An 18,746-nucleotide genomic window follows, 5' to 3' on the forward strand; every position below is an offset into this window, starting at 1 on the left:
CCAGGTCAAATAGTTGGTGTGATCATTTTTCAGATTATTGCTACTTTAGTGAATTAAAAAGGCTTTAGTGTAAGAGTGGGGAGCACCTGGCCCACAGGTCCTGTAAGGTCTGAGAAATTCTTTGGTCTGCCTCCCCACCTCCCAAGGCTTTATGGGCGAGTTAATTAAATGTTTGACCAAATATAACGGGCTAATTTTTAAGTTGATAATTTTGTATGGGCTGTGAATGATGTTATAAATATCCAAATGGCCCTTGGCAGAAAAAAAGTTCCCTACCCCTGCTTTAGTGACATGAAGAAATAAAGAACACATCTCCCAGCATGGTCAGAAAAATGAGATTCACTTAAAAGGGTTTATCAGATACTGCACTAGAACAACTTGCCTGTGTAGAAATAAGCAATATTCCCTAAATTTTTATATTATATGTTAATTTTTTTGTGATGTATACTAGTTTAAGTGTTATTCGCATTGACTTACTGATGTGATATGCTAACATTTACTGTGTGATCTCAGGACTTGATCACTTACTTGATGAGAACAGAGTGCCTGACCTCACTCAGATGTACCAGCTGTTTAGCCGAGTAAAGGGCGGGCAGCAGATCCTGCTGCAGCACTGGAGCGAGTACATCAAGGTGTGTGGGGTTTGTCTTGATAGAAATACTGACTGTGCTTTGTACAAGGGGTGGGTGGCCTGTCTTGAGGATACTACAATACCCTGGCAAAGTGATCTAGACTATTTGGAGGTACCGTTGTTTTTTCATAACAGGTGATCAGCTAAATAGTAGTCTTCCATTTCTTTCCAGATCACTTGTGCAAATTTTTTTTAAAAATATCTTTTTATTGGTTTTTAGAAAGAGAGGAAGGAAGAGGGCTAGAGAGATAGACATATCAATGAGAGAAATATCATCAATTGGCTGCCTCTCCTGTACACTCTCCTCTCTTCCAGGGATCTAGCCTGCAACCTGAACATGTGCCCTGACTGAGAATCACATGTGCTCTGACACTCAACCACAGAGCCACTCTGACTAGGGCAGTGCAAACTTAAGATAACACTAACAGTGATAAACACCATCTTGGTATAAACATGACTTGAAAGGCTATTTAACTATTTGTCATCAGCATAAGTACATGAGTTTAATTCTATAGTAGTCATTTTTTGTGAATCTGCTTTTTAAACGTATCTTTGCACAGTAAGAACTATTACATATTTTGATAGGTTGATGTATGTGCTACTTTATTTCCTAGCAATCCAGGGTTTATTATTAAAACAATTCTTTCATGTTTCTGTAGTATGTGTTTATGTACATGTATGGTTATAAAAAAGACAACAGAAGGATTCCTTGTGGTATCTTGACCATGGTAAAGGTTACACAGATGTGCACAGATGATAAAGTCTAAAAAATTAAATCCACACAAAAGTTAGTTTCAGTTAAAAATGGGACAATCTGGATAAGATGGGTAAATTGTATCAATACTAGCATCCTGGTTGTGATACTTTCCCATTGTTTTGCCAGATGTTATCATCGAGGAAAATAGACTGTCCTGTTTCTACTGCATGAGAATCTCTTATCACAAGGAAAATTTCAATGAGATAAAAAGATAAGGTTTTCATGCTGCTTTTTGAAATATCAGGCCTGGAGTTACTTATTATTTTACACTAGAGGCCTGGTGCATGAAATTCATGCAAGGGGTATTAGGGGGATGTCCCTCAGCCCAGCCTGCACCCTCTCCAATCTGAGACCCCTCGAGGGATTTCCGACTGCCCTCTCACAATCCAGGACTGCTGGCTCCCAATTGCTCTCCTGCCTGCCTGCCTTCCTGATTGCCCCTATCCACTTCTGCCTGCCAGCCTGATCACCCCCTAACCACTCCCTGCCAGCCTGATTGATGCCTAACTGGTCCCCTGCCAGAGTGTTTGCCCCTAACTGCACTCACCTGCCAGCCTGGTCACCCCTAACTGCACTCCCTTGCAGGCCTGGTCCCTCCCAACTGCCCTCCCCTGCTGGCCTAATTGCCCACAACTGCCCTCCCTTGTAAGCCTGGTCCCTCCCAACTGCCCTCCCCTGCTGGTCATCTTGTATTCACATACGGCAGCCATAGGGGGAGAGCTATCCTGATCTTGTGTGTTGGAGTGATGGTCAATTTGCATACTACTCTTTCATTAGATAGGATAGAAGCCTGGTACATGGGGGGGTGGGGGGGGGCATCTGTTTTTCCCTGAAGGGTGTCCCGGATCAGGGTGGGGGTTCCCATGGGGTGTGGGGTGGCCTGGGGGAGGGGCCTGTGTTAGTTTGCAGGCTGGCCATGCCCCCCGGCAACCCAAGCAGAGGCCCTGGTATCTGGGATTCATTTCTCTTCTGTAATTGAAACTTTATATACAAGCCTCCTGCTTGCTCCATGGCTCCAGTTATTTTTGTTGGGATTTATGTATCTGCTATAATTGAAACTTTGTGGCCTTAAGTGAAGGCCAAGGCAGGACAGGACAAGCGGAAAGCTTGGCTTCCTCCATTGCAGGGGAAACCCATGCCTCCCTCCCACAGCCATCTTGGTTAGGTTAATTTGTATACTCGCTCCTGATCAGATGGTGGGTGTGGCTTGTGGTATAGTGGAGTTATGGTCAATTTGCATATTACTCTTTTATTAGATAGTATGTTAAAAGCTTGTACAAACATGTGCACCATCACCTCAAAACTCTATACAATGATAATTGAGCTAAAACTCATGACTGACTTAAGCTGGATTGGCAATGGAACTTTATGTTAAGGAAAGGTTAATGGGGATTTAGGATTTTGCCTACATGTAGTCCTCAGGAAACCTTTGCAAATTTTAGTTTGGGTAGTAAAAAATCAGTGATGTGACCATTGTTCCTGAGTGTTCATTAATGATAAGGACAAAATAGGAAGTTAATTCAGCACAGTGTGTCGTTACTAAAATAAAGCTGATCCTGGCAGTGTGTGTACATTGGGGTAGAGTGAAATATAAGTCCCCCAACCCCTTGTGGTCATAGTGTTCCGTTCTAGAAAGTATTTATGCTAATGTATTTCTACCTTTTTGCCAAAAGTCTGCCTCGACCTGCATAAATGATGTGCAAATATATACTTAAGACCATTTATTTTTTCCTTTTTTTCTTAATCCTCAGCCAAGGACATGTTGAGAGAGAGAGACAGACAGACATCAATCGGTTACTTTTTCTATGTGCCCTAACTGGGGATCTAAAGCACGACTCTCATATGTGCCCTGATCAGGAATCCACCCAGCAACCTTTTGGTACACAGGATGACACTTAACCCACTGAGCCACTATGTCCGGGCAAGACCAGTTTTTCAAAAATATATATTACATTGATTAATTGTATCCAACACATCTTCAAACTGGTAGTTTATATCCTCAAACAGCTATTATTGTCACACATAGAATTTTAGTAATGTTAATTTTAATATAGCATTTTGAATTAAAAATACAGGCTAAAAACCATGCTGTTTATAGTTAGAAGTGAAGGAGAAAAAAACTAGCCAAGAAGTCCAAATGGGTGTATTGATGGTAATTATTGATAATATATATTTGAGGAAGTCATATATAAAAAGTTCTTCAAAAAAAAAAACAATAGAAAATGTTGCAGGGATTTATAAATCCTTTCGGAAGCAGAATTGTAACACTCTTTGTGGTTTCAGTTACCTGTAGTCAGTCACTTGTATTCCAAAAACATTAAATGGAAAATTTCAGAAATAAGCAATTCATAAGTATTAAATTGTGAGCCATTCTAAGTAGCATGGTGAAATCTCAACCTGTTCCTTTTGGGATATGAGTCATCCCTTTGTTCAGCATATCCACCCATTGGTAACTTAGTACACAGTGCTTGGTGTTTAGGTAACCCTTATTTTACTTAAGAATGGCCCAAAGTGTAAGAGTAGTAGGAGGTATAGGAAAAAAGTGTGTGTGTGTGTGTGCGTGTGTGTGCGCACGCATACACAAACACACAAGTGCACAATATTTATATATGGTTTGGTGCTCTTTATGATTTCAGATATCTACTTGGATCTTGGAACGTGTCCTCTAAAGATAAGGGGGGAATTACAGTATCACTTAATTTTTAGAATGCAGGCTGAATTTATGAAATTTTTCCACCATCATGATTGTTTGATAGCAGCAGAAAATAATATGTGGTTATCATAAACCTGTTGATGACTTGGTGTGTGTTTGTTTTTGTAGACTTTTGGGACAACGATTGTTATCAATCCTGAAAAAGATAAAGATATGGTGCAGGACCTGCTGGATTTTAAGGACAGAGTGGACCATGTGATAGAAGTATGCTTTCAGAGGAATGAGAAGTTCATCAACTTGATGAAGGAATCCTTTGAAACGTTTATCAACAAGAGGCCAAATAAGCCCGCAGAACTGATCGGTAGAGAAACATGTTTCTATATTTTTTTTTTAATATGCGAAAGTAAGGCATAACTCAAGCAAAATTTTTTCTCGGAATATTCAAGCTCCTGCCCTTGCTAGTGTGGCTTAGTTGGAGCATCATCCACTGAAGAGTGGCAGGTTCGATACCCAGTTAAGGCACATATCCAGGTTGTGAGTTCACTACAAGAAGCAACCAGTTGATGTTTCTCTCAAATTGATGTTCTCTCCCTCTTTAAAATCCCAGATGATGGATTTTAAAAAAAAAATTTTTTTTTTTTAACTCCTCATGCTAGGGGAAGAGTTTGTATCACACCTTATTAGGGGACACATTTTCAAAAAACCATATATACATGTGTGTTACATATTTTTTTGTATATACACATACATATGTGTATGTATACAAGTACATGACATTTCCATAGGGTGAATGTAGTAGTAATTCTGTAAAAAAAAATGAGGTTTGTCTTTACAAAGAAAAAGGTCCTCTGCCCATTTTTTAATTGGGTTGTTTGTCTCCTTTTATTGAGTTGTATGAGTACTTTTTATATTTTGGAAATTAATCCCTTATCAGATGTATTATTGACAAATATGTTCTCCCATACAGTAGGTTTCTTTTTCATTTTGATGCTGGTTTCTTTTGCTGTGCAGAAACTTTTTAGTTTGATATAGTTCCATTTGTTGATTTTTTTTTTCCCTTTGTTCACTTGCCCTAAGGATGTATCTGAAAATTCTGCTATGTGAGATGTCTGATATTTTGCTGCCTATGTTTTTTCCTAGAATTTTTATGGCTTCACACTTACATTTAAGTCTTTAATCCATTTTGATGTATGATAGTGATCTAGTTTCATTTTTTTTGCATGTCCAATTTTCCCAGCACCATTAATTGAAAATAATTGTCTTTATTGTATAATCTTGCCTCCTTTGTCACATATTAACTGAGCATAATAGCTTGGGTCAATTTCCGGGGTCTTTGTTCTCTTCCATTGATCTACACACCTGTTCTTGTGTCAGTACCAAGCTGTTTTGAGTACTGTGACTTTGTAGTATAATTTGATATTCAGTGTTGTGATTCCCTCCAACTTATTACTTCTTTCTCAAGATTGCTGCAGCTATTTTGGGTCTTTTTGGTTCCGTATGAATTTTTGGAGTATTTAATCTAGATCTGTGAAATTTGCCATTGGTATTTTAACAGACACTGAATTGAATCTATAGATTGCTTTAGGTAGTATGTACATTTTAATGATGGTTAATTTTACCAACCCATGAACATGATATATTTTTCCACTTGTTTATATCTTCTGTCTCATTTTTTCAACATCCTGTAGTTTTCTGAGTATAGGTATTTTACCTCCTTGGTTAAGTTTATTCCTAAGTATCTTAACTTTTTTGTGGGAAAAAAAAATGGATTTTTTTTTTTTCTTTATATCTTTCTTTATACACCAGATCATCACTGGTGTATAAAAGTGCCATTGATTTCTAGATCGTAATTTTGTATCCTGCTACATTGTAGAATTCGTTTATTAAATTTAGTAATTTTTTTGGTGGAATCTTTAGGGTTTTCTATGTACAATATCAAGAAGTTAAACAACCCAATTAAAAACCTAGCTGGTTTGGCTCAGTGGATAGAGCATTGTCTACGGGCTGAAGAGTACCAGGTTTGATTCCAGTCAGGTTGTGGGCTCGATCCCCAGTAAGAGGTGTGCAGGAGGCAGCCAATCAATGATTCTCTCTCATCGTTGATGTTTCTCTCTTTCTCTCCCTCTTCCTTCCCCTCTGAAATCAATAAAAATATATATTTTTTGAAATACTGGAGAGAGGACCTGAATAGATACTCTCCAAAGAGGACATACAAATGTCCAAGTGACATAGAAAAAAATGCTCAGCCTCCCTAATTATAAGTGAAATGCAAATGAGAACAACAATGAAGTGCCACCTTTTTTACCTGCCAGAATGGCTACTATTAATAAATCAACAACTAATAAATGCTGGCAAGGATGTGGAGGAAAAAGAAACTGTAGTCCACTGTTAGTGGGAATTAGACTGGTACAACCACTATGGAAAACAGTGTAGAGTTCCCTCCGAAAATTAAAAGTGGAACTGCCATTTGACCCAGTAATTCCACTTCTATGAATATATCCTAAGAAGCCTGAATCCAATCAGAAAGAATATTCTGCAATCCTATGTTCATAGCAGCATTATTTACAATAGCTAAGATCTGGAAACATTCCAAGTGCCCATCAGTAGATGAGTGTTTAAAAAAGCTGTGGTACATTACACAATGGAATATATGCAGCTATAGAAAGAAAGAAAGATCTCTTATTCTTTGAGACAGCATGGAGGGACCTGGAGAGTAATATGCTAAGTTGAAATAAGCCAGTCAAAGAAAGACAAATACCACATGTATGTGGAATCTAATGAACTTAATAAACTGATGAACAAAATAGATCCAGAGACATAGAAGCATGGAGCATACTGGAGTATTTCAGAGGGAAAGGGGGGTTAGCAGGAAATTAACCAAAGAACTTATATGCATAACCCATGGACAGACAATAGTACTACTATGAAGGGCTGGGGAGAGAGCTGGAGAGGGCGGAGTGGGTAGATGGGGGAAGGGGACATCTATTATACTGACAATAATGAAGATAAGTTAGAAAAAGAAAAAAGAGTCAATAAAAATTTAGCCTAGTTTGCATTTCCTGTACTAACAGCCCCAGAACTATAGTTTATAGAAATAAACCTTGAATCTCTGACTTGATTACTTATAATTTCTGCTCAGAAATTGGATTGAGGTTTGTTGTATGTAATGCCTCTGTATTATACCTTTATCAATCTCCAGATAATATTTAACAGATACTATTAGTCAGTATCTTTGCATTCTCTGAGTAGTGTTAAAATAGGATAAAATGGGATCTTGAACATATTTTGAGATGAAACAGGTTTTGAGTTTTGTTTTTTTTATACTAATGCACACTTTGTATATGAGTTCTCTTTTTATCAGACATATCATTGGCAAACATTTTTCCCAGTTTGTAGCTTGTGTTTTAATTCCTTAAAAGTGTGTTTAAAAAGTAAATTTTTATTTTTCATTTAGTCAGTTTTACATATATATTATACTTTGTGCTCTTTCTTTTATAGTATAATCTGTGATCCATTTCAAATTGTCAGTATGTTGTAAGGTAGCAAGTCTACATGTGGTTGTCCATTTTTCCCAACACCATGTAATGACGATTCTGTCCTTTCTCCAATATTGTATATTCATGGCTCCTTTGTCATAAATTGTCTGTATATGTGTGAGTTTCTCTGCTCTCAGTTCTGTTCATTGTCCTGTGTATGTGTTTCTGTTCCAATACCATATTGTTTTTGATTACTCTAAATTTGTAGTACATTTTGAAACCAGGGAGCATGATACATCTTCCTTTATTGTTCTTCCTCAAGGTTGCTTTGGCTGTTTTTGTATATTTTCAGAATATTTCATAATAAAAATTATAAAGAAAATACGAATTAAATCAACAACAGAAATTCATAAGATAATTTAAATTGGCTTTTGTGCCACTTTATGGGTTATTTTTCTCTAAAGATAACTTGGGCCCTGGGCTTATGAAAGTCTTGGGTTTTCCCTTCCTTCCAGGTCATGGTTGATTTGTGTCAAACAGGAACTTAGAGTAGAATTGCTCGAATCCCTGCATTCAGGGATAAGACATTGTAACCATGGATATAATCACATGAAGCCCTGAAAAAAATTCCTTTAAGAGTCTTATCCAAATTTCTTATACCACATCTTAAAGATGGGACATCCCAGTTCCTGAAACAATAATGTGTCCTGTAACTGAAGCATGTAATTAATGTATTTATTCTCACATGATTTGAAAGGGCATATATCAAGATATTTGCCTGTATGTCATACTATAATAATATCACTTTGGAAAATGTCCAATTTTGACTTGTAGAAATTAATTTTTTTTTCTATTTAGAAAATATACTATATAACAATTATTTTCCTAATAATTTGAACTCTTTAATTTTACAGCAAAACATGTTGATTCAAAATTGAGAGCAGGTAATAAAGAAGCAACAGATGAAGAGCTGGAGAGGATCCTTGACAAAATCATGATAATATTCAGGTTTATTCATGGTGAGAAATACTCTTGTTCTTATTAACATTGGCTATATAGAAAATGCTACATAATAAAAAATGTATATATACTTATTTGGGCCCTATCTTTTCTTGAGAAAAATTGACTAAAACATTTCCACTTTCATATTAATACAGGAACTAGAATGATGGCTGCCCATTGATTAAATAAATATTTTCTTTGTGGAAATTAAACATAAGGATACAGTGAAATTTAGAGCTGGCTTTCATCAGAATGAACATTTCTGAGGGTTTTTTAGCAGTTAAAGTGAATATTTGCATATTAATTGTCTAATGTTATTTTCATTTGGTTATAAATAGGTAAAGATGTCTTTGAAGCATTTTATAAAAAAGATTTGGCAAAAAGACTCCTTGTCGGAAAAAGTGCCTCCGTAGATGCTGAAAAATCTATGTTGTCAAAACTAAAGCATGGTAAGCATGTGGACTCGGGTTCTGTCCTACCTCTGGGCTGGGAATGTATTGCACTAACAACATGTTGCTCCTGGTGTTTTTCACCCATTCTCCCCTTGTGTCCCAGAGTGTGGTGCTGCTTTCACCAGCAAACTGGAAGGCATGTTCAAGGACATGGAGCTCTCCAAAGACATCATGGTTCATTTCAAGCAGGCAAGTTCTGTTTTTTCAAGTAAAACAGGTTTTTTAAAAGTGTCCCACTTTGAAGTATGTGAAATGGTTATGTAAAATATGTAAATACTTACATAAATTAGGTAAAATTCTCATCCTTAAATATTATACTATTAATGTCTCATGTATTCAAATAACCTAAGTTCAAAGTGAAAAAGAAAAGTAACCCCTAAATATGTTTAATGAAAATTTGATTTAAATGAGTTTAATGCTGTCTTATATTGGTGACATAATTAAAAAAGAAAAAATATTATGAAGATCATACCATTTGCCTTTTTATATTTTTTATGATATTCTAAAATTATTTTGTCTCCATTTCCTTTGCTTTTAGTATATGCAGAATCAGAGTGACCCGGGCTCCATAGATCTAACAGTAAATATACTTACTATGGGATACTGGCCAACATACACACCTATGGAAGTACATTTAACTCCAGAAGTAAGTGTTTTAAAGACTATGCATTCTTTGTTTTAAATATATTAGTACTTCCAAAACATTATAAATGCTTTCTTTGTTTCACCCATACCATGCACAGACATGTTAGTTTTCAAGAATTATTTAGTGCGAGTTTTTTTAAAATCATACACTTAAGCAGAAACCTAAGTGGTTGCTTTTGTCCCTGTCCACAGTTCACCCATGTCCATTGGCTAGCCATCAAGAAGTTGATACGCAAGCACTTGTTTTATTGTTTTATTTTTTTAATATATTATTTACTTCAGAGAGGAAGGGAAAGGGAGAGGGAGAGAAGTCTTGTGAATAGTACTGAGGGCTTATTTATATGTCAGCCACAACTTTGGGTACTCTGAGGATATGTAGATATGAGGGAGAATTTGGGGCTCAGGAACTTAAAATCCAGTGGTGGAAACAGTAGGAGCATCATCAATTACAGTACCAGGAAAAGGCTGGTTCCAGTGTGGTATCTGAGAATTAAAGATGAGCAGGGATGAAGGCCTTCCAGCTGAGGGGGCTTCCAGAAAGGGAGAAAGAAAGTACAGACTCATGGCAGCTGGCTGCCTGGGTCGGAAATAGTCCCACTTAAAGCTGCTTTTCCCATTTCTGAGACATTATCTTTTCTTGATTTTGTTTCTGAACAAACTGGGCATTTGCCTTTTTTGTTTTCTTCTTTTTTTGTTTCCACCCATATCCTAAATGCTAACATTGCCCAGAATCGTCCTTCAGCTGCCTTCTCATTCCACACCTTTTCATTGAACTCAGCCCACATCGGCTCTCAGCCTCCAGCGTGTGTGTCCACTTGAATGTACATAGATTTCTCTCATTACCCTTCTCCCTCCCTCCCTGAATCTCTTTATCCTTGGGAAATGAGGATTGCACCTTAATCAGTTTTTCTGAGATGTGAAGCCTCTCTATGGCCCAGCTCCCCACGTGGATGTCATGCTCGCTCTATTCTAAATTAGTCGTAGGCCCCAAACCCACCCACTTCTCATCCTCTCAGGCCTCCATGTATAGCCCTCTAAATGGAACCTCCTTCTCCAGAAAACGTCCACACCCTTAACCATCCCCAGCACATGAAGTTTGTTAGAACTTATCTCTACTGTCACCTTCACCAGAAAGCACTCCCTTAAGTCTGCACCCCACTTCACCCCAGACTCCTCCCTGGGCGTGCCTCTCTCATAGCACTGCATGTTTATTCACTTATTTTATTTTTAAATATTTCAGACTTAGAGGAAATTATCAAGAATAGTTTAAAGAATTTCCTGTACCCTTCACTCACTTTTTTTTTTTTTTTAATCATTGTTCTATATGCTTCATCATTCTGTTCCTCTCCATATATGTGCCATTTTTCTCCTGGTCCATTTGAGAATAGATTCATTTTATCCTTAATACTTTATTGATGTATTTTTATTTTTTTGTGAGGAGAGATCAATTTATAGTTCCAATTATTTATGCATTCTCATCGATTGATCCTTGTATGTGCCCTGACCAGGATCGAACCTGTGGCCTTGGCAAATGGGAACAATACTCTAACCCAGCGGTCACCAATCTTTCAGACCTCATGTACCACCAGTGGTCCTCAGACCACTGGTTGGCAAAGGCTGCTCTAATTAACTGAGCTACTTGGACAGGGCCTTTACCCTTAATACTTTAGTGGGGTTTTCCCATAAACAACCAGAGAATGTTGTCAAATTCAGCTAGTTAACAATGAAGTAATTAATACTTTCATCAATACACAGCCAGTTCTGTTTTTATCAGTTGTCCCAACTATATCTTTTAGCATTTTTATCTTGGAATCAGATCCAGTCCAGGACACCACATTTTCATTTAGTCATGTCCTTTCATCTGTAACAGCTACACAACCTTTTTTTTTTTTCTTTCATGACACTACATGTGTTTGCTTGTTTTATATTTGGTGATTTTTTTTACAGTTGTACTCAGGGTAAGATTTATTCCAGCAAAAGTGACATGTTTTTAAAATGCAGGCCAATTTTCTTATATTATCTTTGTCTGATTAGATTCAGTTCATGCATATTTAATGAGAATCCCACATGGACGTGTCATTTCCTCTCAGTATTATGTCCAGAGGCACACACAATTCTTTTGCGCCCATATAATCATTTAGTTAAGGTGTTACCTGGTTTCTCCACTCTACTGCTGGTATTTTCCTTTGGTGATTATTAATAAATTATGGGGAGATATTTTAAGACTATGTAAACCTCTTATTTCCCATCAGACTCTCACCGGCTTGATTCCTGCCTGAATCCATTTTTACCTTGATGAACAGTGATTTTTTTTTCCTGTCATTATGAGTATGAATTCATGGAATCTTTCTTACTTATTTGATGCCAAAATTGTCCCCTATTTGGCTGGTGGGAGCACTTTTCAGCTGCCTTCTTGTCCTTTTAAAACACCCCTGCATATTTGAGTACTTTTTAATTTTCTGGCAAAAGGTGTTTGAGGCTTACCATACTGTATTTTTTAAATTGTGGTAATATATAACTTACCATTTTATTTTATTTTTAATATATTTTTATTGATTTCAGATAGTAAAGGAGAAGGAGAATTGAAACATCAATGATGAGAGAGAATTGTTGATTGGCTGCCTCCTGTATGGCCCTAACTGGGGATCAATCCCACAACTTGGGCATGTGCCCTGACCGGAAATGGAACCGTAACCTCTTGGTTCATGGGTCGACACTTAACCACTGAGCCATGTCAGCTGAGCAACTTGTCATTTTAAAGTGTACAGTTCAGTGGCATTAAATTGTACATCCATCGCCTCTGTCTAGTTCAGAACTTTTTCATCATCCCAAATAGATACTGGACCCATTAATCAGTCATTCCCATTCGACCCCTACCATACACACACTGCCCCAGCCCCTGGCAACCACTAATCTTTTCTCTGTCTATGGATTGGCCTATACTGGACATTTCATATAAATTAAATTATATAATATGTGGTCTTTTATGTCTGACTTCTTTAACTGTATTTTCAAGGTTAAGCTATGTTGTAGTATGTGTCACTGCTTCATTCCTTTTTAAGGCTGAATAATTTTCCATTGTTTGGATATACCACACTTTGTTTATCCATTCATCTGTTATTGGACACTTGGGTTATTTCCACTTTCAGCAATTTGAATAATGCTGCTATGTGTAATTTTTGTTTGAATAGATGTTGTCAGTTCTTTACATATATCCCTAGAAGTAGGAATTTCTGTGTCATGCAATAATTCTGTTTACTAGTTTTCCACAGTAGCTGCATCATTTTACATTGCCATCAGCAACACACAAGGGTTCTCATTTCTCCACATCTTCAGTGTTTGTTATTTTCAGTTCTTTGATTATAGCCATTTTAGTGTGATATCCCATTTTGATTTGGTTAGCTTTTTCCTAAGAACTAATATTGAGCATCTTTTCATGTACTTATTGGCCATTTGTAGATCTTCTTTGAAGAAGTCTATTTAAACCCTTTGCCCATTTTTAAATTGTGTTGTCTGTCTTTTTATTGTTGAACTGTTGTTTTGTTTTTTTAAATGCATTTTTATCGATTTCAGAGAGGAAAGGGAGAGGGAGAGAAAGAAACATCAATGATGAGAGAGAATCACTGATTGGCTGCCTCCTGCAACCCCCCTACTGGGGATTGTGCCCACAATACAGGCATGTGTCCTTGACCAGAATCAAACCTGGGACCCTTCAATCCACAGGCTAATTAATTATCTATGCACTGAGCCAAACCAGCTAGGGCTGTAAGCGTTCTTTATATATTCTATATAAGACCCTTATCAGGTATGTGATTTGCAAATATCTTCTCCCATTCTATGATGTGTCTTATTACTTTCTTGATAATGTCCTTTGCACAAAAGTCTTTAATTTTTATAGTCCAGTTAATCTGTTATTTCTATTGTTTCTAGTACTTTTGGTATCATATCTAAAAAAAAAACTACTGGGAGGGAGGGGGGCAAAAAAAAATCAATAAAATATGTAAAAATAAATAAATAAATAAATAAAAATTAAAAAAACTATTGCCAAATCCAAGATGATGAAAGTTTTACTTCTATGTTTTCTTCTAAGAGTTTTATAGTTTTTGCTCTTACATTTAGGTCTTTGATCCATTTTGAGCCTGCAGTTGTAAACTAGCACATAGTAAACACCCAATGTTAGTGGCATATTATGATTATGATTATCATTAACACATTAGGAATTAATATCAAGGAAATAATTTTTAGGAAAGGTATGCATTGATTTTTATCACATTATTGACTTAATTTTTAGGTCATATGGTTTGATTTAGTAGATATGTTTTCTGAAAAGAGTCCTTTTAGATATACACTAAAATATTAGGTCTAGTAATAATTAATGTCGTTTTCTAGTACTTTTTTTAAATCGAATTTATTTAAACAATACACCAAATTTAATCAACAATATAGTTGCCGTTGTTTTCTACTACTTGCACCCAATGCTCAGGAAGCATTTTAATCCCTCTGTTGTAAAATTCTTGTGATTTTGATGCAAAAAATTCGGTCAATGCATTTTTGAGGCATTCTTCATTATTAAATTTTTTTCCAAGAAGAAAGTTTTGCAAAGAACGAAACAAATGGTAATCGGAAGGGGCAATAACAGGAGAATATGCAGGTTGAGGGAGAACTTCCCATTCCAACTGGCGCAGTTTTTCAGCAGTGATTCTTGCAGTATGCGGTCGTGCGTTATCGTGGTGAAGAATTACGCCCTTCCGATTAATCAGCGCGGGTTCTTTTTCTCTTAAAGCTTGGGCTAATCTTTCCAATTGGGCACTATACACTGCACTTGTAATGGTTTGGTTAGATGGTAAAAGTTCATAATGAAGAATTCCTTTAAAATTCCACCAAACACACAACACCACTTTTTTCGCATGTAAGTCAGGTTTTGGCGTGGGCTGCGGAGCCTCATTTTTGTCCAACCATTGAGGCCGCCTTTTCAAATTAACATACAGCACCCATTCTTCATCTCCAGTAACAATTTGCTCTAAAAACGGCAAACTGTTTTGACGAGAGAGGAGCGAACTGCAAATTGTGACTCTTTGATTACGGTTGTTGTCGGTCAACTCATGAGGAACCCATTTTCCAAACTTTTGAACTTTGCCAAGTGCACGCAATTGATTGGAAATTGTTTCTTGTGAACAATTTAAAGTTGTCGCAAGCTCTTGTTGGGTAATTTGAGGATTTTGCACCAAAAGAGCTTGAAGAGCTTCTTTTTTTCTTCTTTTTTTTTAATATATTTTATTGATTTTGTACAGAGAGGAAGAGAGAGAGATAGATAGATAGAAACATCGATGAGAGAGAGTCATCAATCAGCTGCCTCTTGCACACCCCCTTCTGGGGATATGCCCGCAGCCAAGGTACATGCCCCTGACCGGAATCGAACCCGGGTCCCTTCAGTCCCCAAGCCGACGCTCTATCCATTGAGCCAAACCGGTCTCGGCTTGAAGAGCTTCTTGATCAAAATTGGACACACGGCCTCGACCACTCTTGTCATCTAATGAAAAATTTTCCTCGCGAAATTTCTCAAACCAACGCTGGCATTTTCTGGCGCTAACTGCATCTTGACCAAGAGCACTACAGATGTTTTTTGCAGCCTCACTTGCTTTTCTTCCTAATTGGAACTCGTAAAGCATGCAGTGCCGAATATGCTCTTCATCCGCCATCTTCTTAGCCCTAGTTTTGCAACAAAAACCAAACCAAACACAAACTTTTTCAAGCAAAACTTGTTAATTGCACTTCACACGTTCTGTAGATACCACGTGTTTGAAGGTTATGTCAATACAAGTCAACGCCAAGCAAGATTTTAAACGAATGTTTAAAAATGACCTTAATTATTAGTAGACCCGATAGTTAAAAATTAATATACACTAAATACTTAGAAATGAAATTATTCCATGCCTGAGATTTGATGTTGAAGTTGGGTAATGGGGTATGATTGTAGAGTTGAGTTAGAAGCATGCAGAGGAGTTTGCCAAATAGATATGACACAGGTAGGCATTTCTAACAGAGGACACCACTTTGACAGAAGCACAGAGGCACTCACAAGTATTTTATACAGAGTGTACAGCAGTAAAGATTTCAGACCTGGTTCTGCCCTTCTTAGCTCTCTGTCCAGAGGAGCTATTCACAAATTGCAATAACTATCAGAGCTGAGAGTGGTTGGAGAAGGCTTCTCTGAGGAAGCAGTTCTGAAAAATGAGTCGGTATTATTAGGAAAGTGGCTTCCCAGATCTGGTAGAAGAGATGTGAGAGAGGCTGAGACCCTGTGCTCAGTGAAATGGAAAATGGGGCTACAGAGCATCAAGGGTGGGAGGCATAGGAGAGGCCAGTGAGGTCAGAAGTTTCAGAGGAAAGGGGTCTTAGCAAGCCACAGAAGAATGTTACTATTACGAAGAACATGGAAATGGTACAAAATTGGGGGGAAGGAGGCGGCCATGGATATCCCAGCATGTGTGGAGTGGGTGGAAAGACAAACCAAAGAAGACTCAGAAAGTGTAGACCTAGAGGCAGGAAGTCCAAGCAGTGAGTGTCGTAGACACTAGGAGGAAGCAGGAGCCTGCTTCATGGGAAGCTGTTGAGAATGGATCATCTCACAAGATGAAGCCTGAGGAGAGCCATTAGTTTTGGCAGATCACTGGTTACCTGAGTGCAGAGTAAAGCACATGTGAAAGGAACTAAAGAAAATAATGAGCAAAAGGAAGTTAGAGGAACAGATGTAATGCACATAAACATTCTAAAGAAACACTATCAGAGGAATAAGGCAGTCTGTCCATAAACAGGAACAGGTACAAAAGTGGGAAAGGAGGGGACACCTGGAAGAGGGGAGCTCGTGGCTTAAAATGAGATATCAGCAATAACAATATTGGCTGACAGTTTGCAAAATGTAAAAAACCTTCCATGAAAATAATGACTAGCTTGTCTTGTTTCCTGTGCTTACACTGCCTTAGTGTTTTACCCCTCACAGCAGCTTGATGCCCAGGTCTTGCCGTTACCATGGATCGTGGTTCAGAGATGAGGCATCCCAAGGCCCTAAGAGTAATTAAGAGTCAAGAGCTAAGGCCTTGAGCTAAGGCCTGATAAGATACACCTGGGACTTAAACAGTGTCTCTGAGGATGGCCACTGTGGCCTTAGACAGTGTCTCTGAGGATGGCCACTGTTGTCTTCATTTCATATGCTATCATCCACGGAAGCCTGGGTATGGAGTGTAGGGGGTATAAAGAACAACCTGTTTGTTTGCCAAAACTGGTTTGGCTCAGTGAATAGAGTGTCAGCCTACTGGACTGAAAGGTCCCAGGTTTGATTCCGGTCAAGGGCATGTACCTTGGTTGCGTGCACATCCCCAGTGGGGGATGTGCAGGAGGCAGCTGATCAATGTTTCTCTCTCATCAATGTTTCTAGCTCTCTATCCCTCTCTCTTCTTCTCCGTGGAAAGTCAATAAAATATATTTAAAAAAATAAAATACAACCTGTTTGTACATAAAACTAGTTCCAAGTATTATCTCATTGTGTGAGGGAAAACCCCTATGTTCTAGTCAGGCATCCTCAAACTTTTTAAAGTGGGGGCCAGATCACGGTCCCTCAGAGAGCTAGAGGACCGGACTATATGAACTACTAATTCCTACTGTAACACCTCGGCTGCGCTCACTGCCCAAAAAACCTGGCGGGCCGGATCAGACTCCTCTGCGGGCCGCATGTGGCCTGCGGGCCGCAGTTTGAAGACCCCTGTACCTAGGTGGTAAACATTTTTCACAGGTAATAGAATCCAGAAAAATAACTGTCAGAACAGAATTGATCTTTTTATTTAGCTGTGAAAAATTGTAAATTGAATTATTAATGGTGTTTAGCATAGTTAAATTGTTTTCCTTTGCTTGACAGATGATTAAACTTCAGGAAGTATTTAAGACATTTTATCTCGGAAAGCACAGTGGTCGAAAACTTCAGTGGCAGACTACATTGGGACATGCTGTTTTAAAAGCAGAGTTTAAGGAAGTAAGTTCTTTGTTAAATCTACTTTTTATTTTTGTAAGTATGTTAACAATTTTTAAAATTGTAATTGAACTTTGGTAGCAAGGAAAGGAAAATATTCAGTATAATTCAACTTTGGCTCTTGTAGGTCAATAAAATTGGAACAGTTGAAGGATTAATATCCAAATCAATAAGAAGTCCAAGGCTCTAGGCCTTGGTATATGGATCATCTCAACACTTCTCTCTCCTCACCAATCCAGTTTCCTCCCATTTGCCCACTGATAGATATTTCAATGTGAGGATCTCTCAGATGTGTTTGTGAGTTTAGCAGGAAATCTCTTTTTTTTTATTATAACTGTTCAAATTCTTGAAACTTCAAGGAGAGAGACCAAGGGTATTTCTCATGCTGCCATTCCTCTGACATCACTTATAAGTAATCATTTGAAGTAAACAATTTAAACTATCACTTACCTTTTTATATTAAAGCATTATATGGAAACAACAAATTAATTTCAGATCCACAAATGACTCACTACCTCAATATTTTCTCCTTAGTATTCTTTTCTAGATATCCATTCTCCTCATTGCCACCTCAAAATATTGATATGTTGGTTGAGATGCATTTAGTCCTCTGGATGTGCACTCTCTCTGGAGGCAATCATATCTAGTCTTGTTTTATTTAATTTATTTTATCAATATTTTGTAATTTTCCATGTGGAGACCTTTCACTTCCTTGGTTAACTCATACATGTGCATTTTATTCTTTTTGATGGTGTTGTAAATAAGATAGTTTCTTCATTTATTCCTTGGAGTATTTGTTTTAGTGTTGTAGAAATACAACTGACTTACGTATGTTAAAAAAAAAAAAAAAAAGAAGAAGAAGAAGAAGTCAACAGGAGCCAAAACGGGTTTGGCTCAGTGGATAGAGCATCGGCCTGCGGACTAAAAGGTCCCAGGTTCGATTCCGGTCAAGGGCATATACCTTGGTTGCGGGCACAACGCCAATAGTGGTGTGCAAGAGGCAGCTGATCGATGTTTCTAATTCTCTCTCCCTCTCTCTTTCTCTCTGTAAAAAAATCAATAAAGTATATTAAAAAAAAAAAAAGGTCAACAGGAATAAAAAAAACA

General features: G+C 37.6%; 1 protein-coding gene across 6 annotated transcripts in view; it reads left to right on the plus strand.

The window, feature by feature from the left end:
- Nucleotides 1-18,746, plus strand: part of CUL4A (cullin 4A) — a 71,215-nt gene that overhangs the window by 31,300 nt on the left and 21,169 nt on the right. For 3 of the 6 annotated variants that reach the window (XR_004991275.2, XM_045588806.1, XM_036457325.2), the window contains exons 10-16: nt 514-632; nt 4,210-4,402; nt 8,432-8,536; nt 8,858-8,968; nt 9,075-9,160; nt 9,510-9,617; nt 17,529-17,642. Coding sequence is in view for 5 of the 6 variants with exons in the window: in XM_045588806.1 (XP_045444762.1) it covers nt 514-632; nt 4,210-4,402; nt 8,432-8,536; nt 8,858-8,968; nt 9,075-9,160; nt 9,510-9,617; nt 17,529-17,642 (836 nt within the window). In the remaining variant the exon portion in view is untranslated. Of the gene's footprint in view, nt 1-513; nt 633-4,209; nt 4,403-8,431; nt 8,537-8,857; nt 8,969-9,074; nt 9,161-9,509; nt 9,680-17,528; nt 17,643-18,746 lie in introns of those variants that run through there. The other 3 variants (XM_045588807.1, XM_036457328.2, XM_045588808.1) reach the window with 3 other exon arrangements.

Source organism: Pipistrellus kuhlii, unplaced genomic scaffold, assembly GCF_014108245.1.
Source record: "Pipistrellus kuhlii isolate mPipKuh1 unplaced genomic scaffold, mPipKuh1.p scaffold_m20_p_3, whole genome shotgun sequence".
Taxonomy (NCBI): Eukaryota; Metazoa; Chordata; class Mammalia; order Chiroptera; family Vespertilionidae; genus Pipistrellus; species Pipistrellus kuhlii.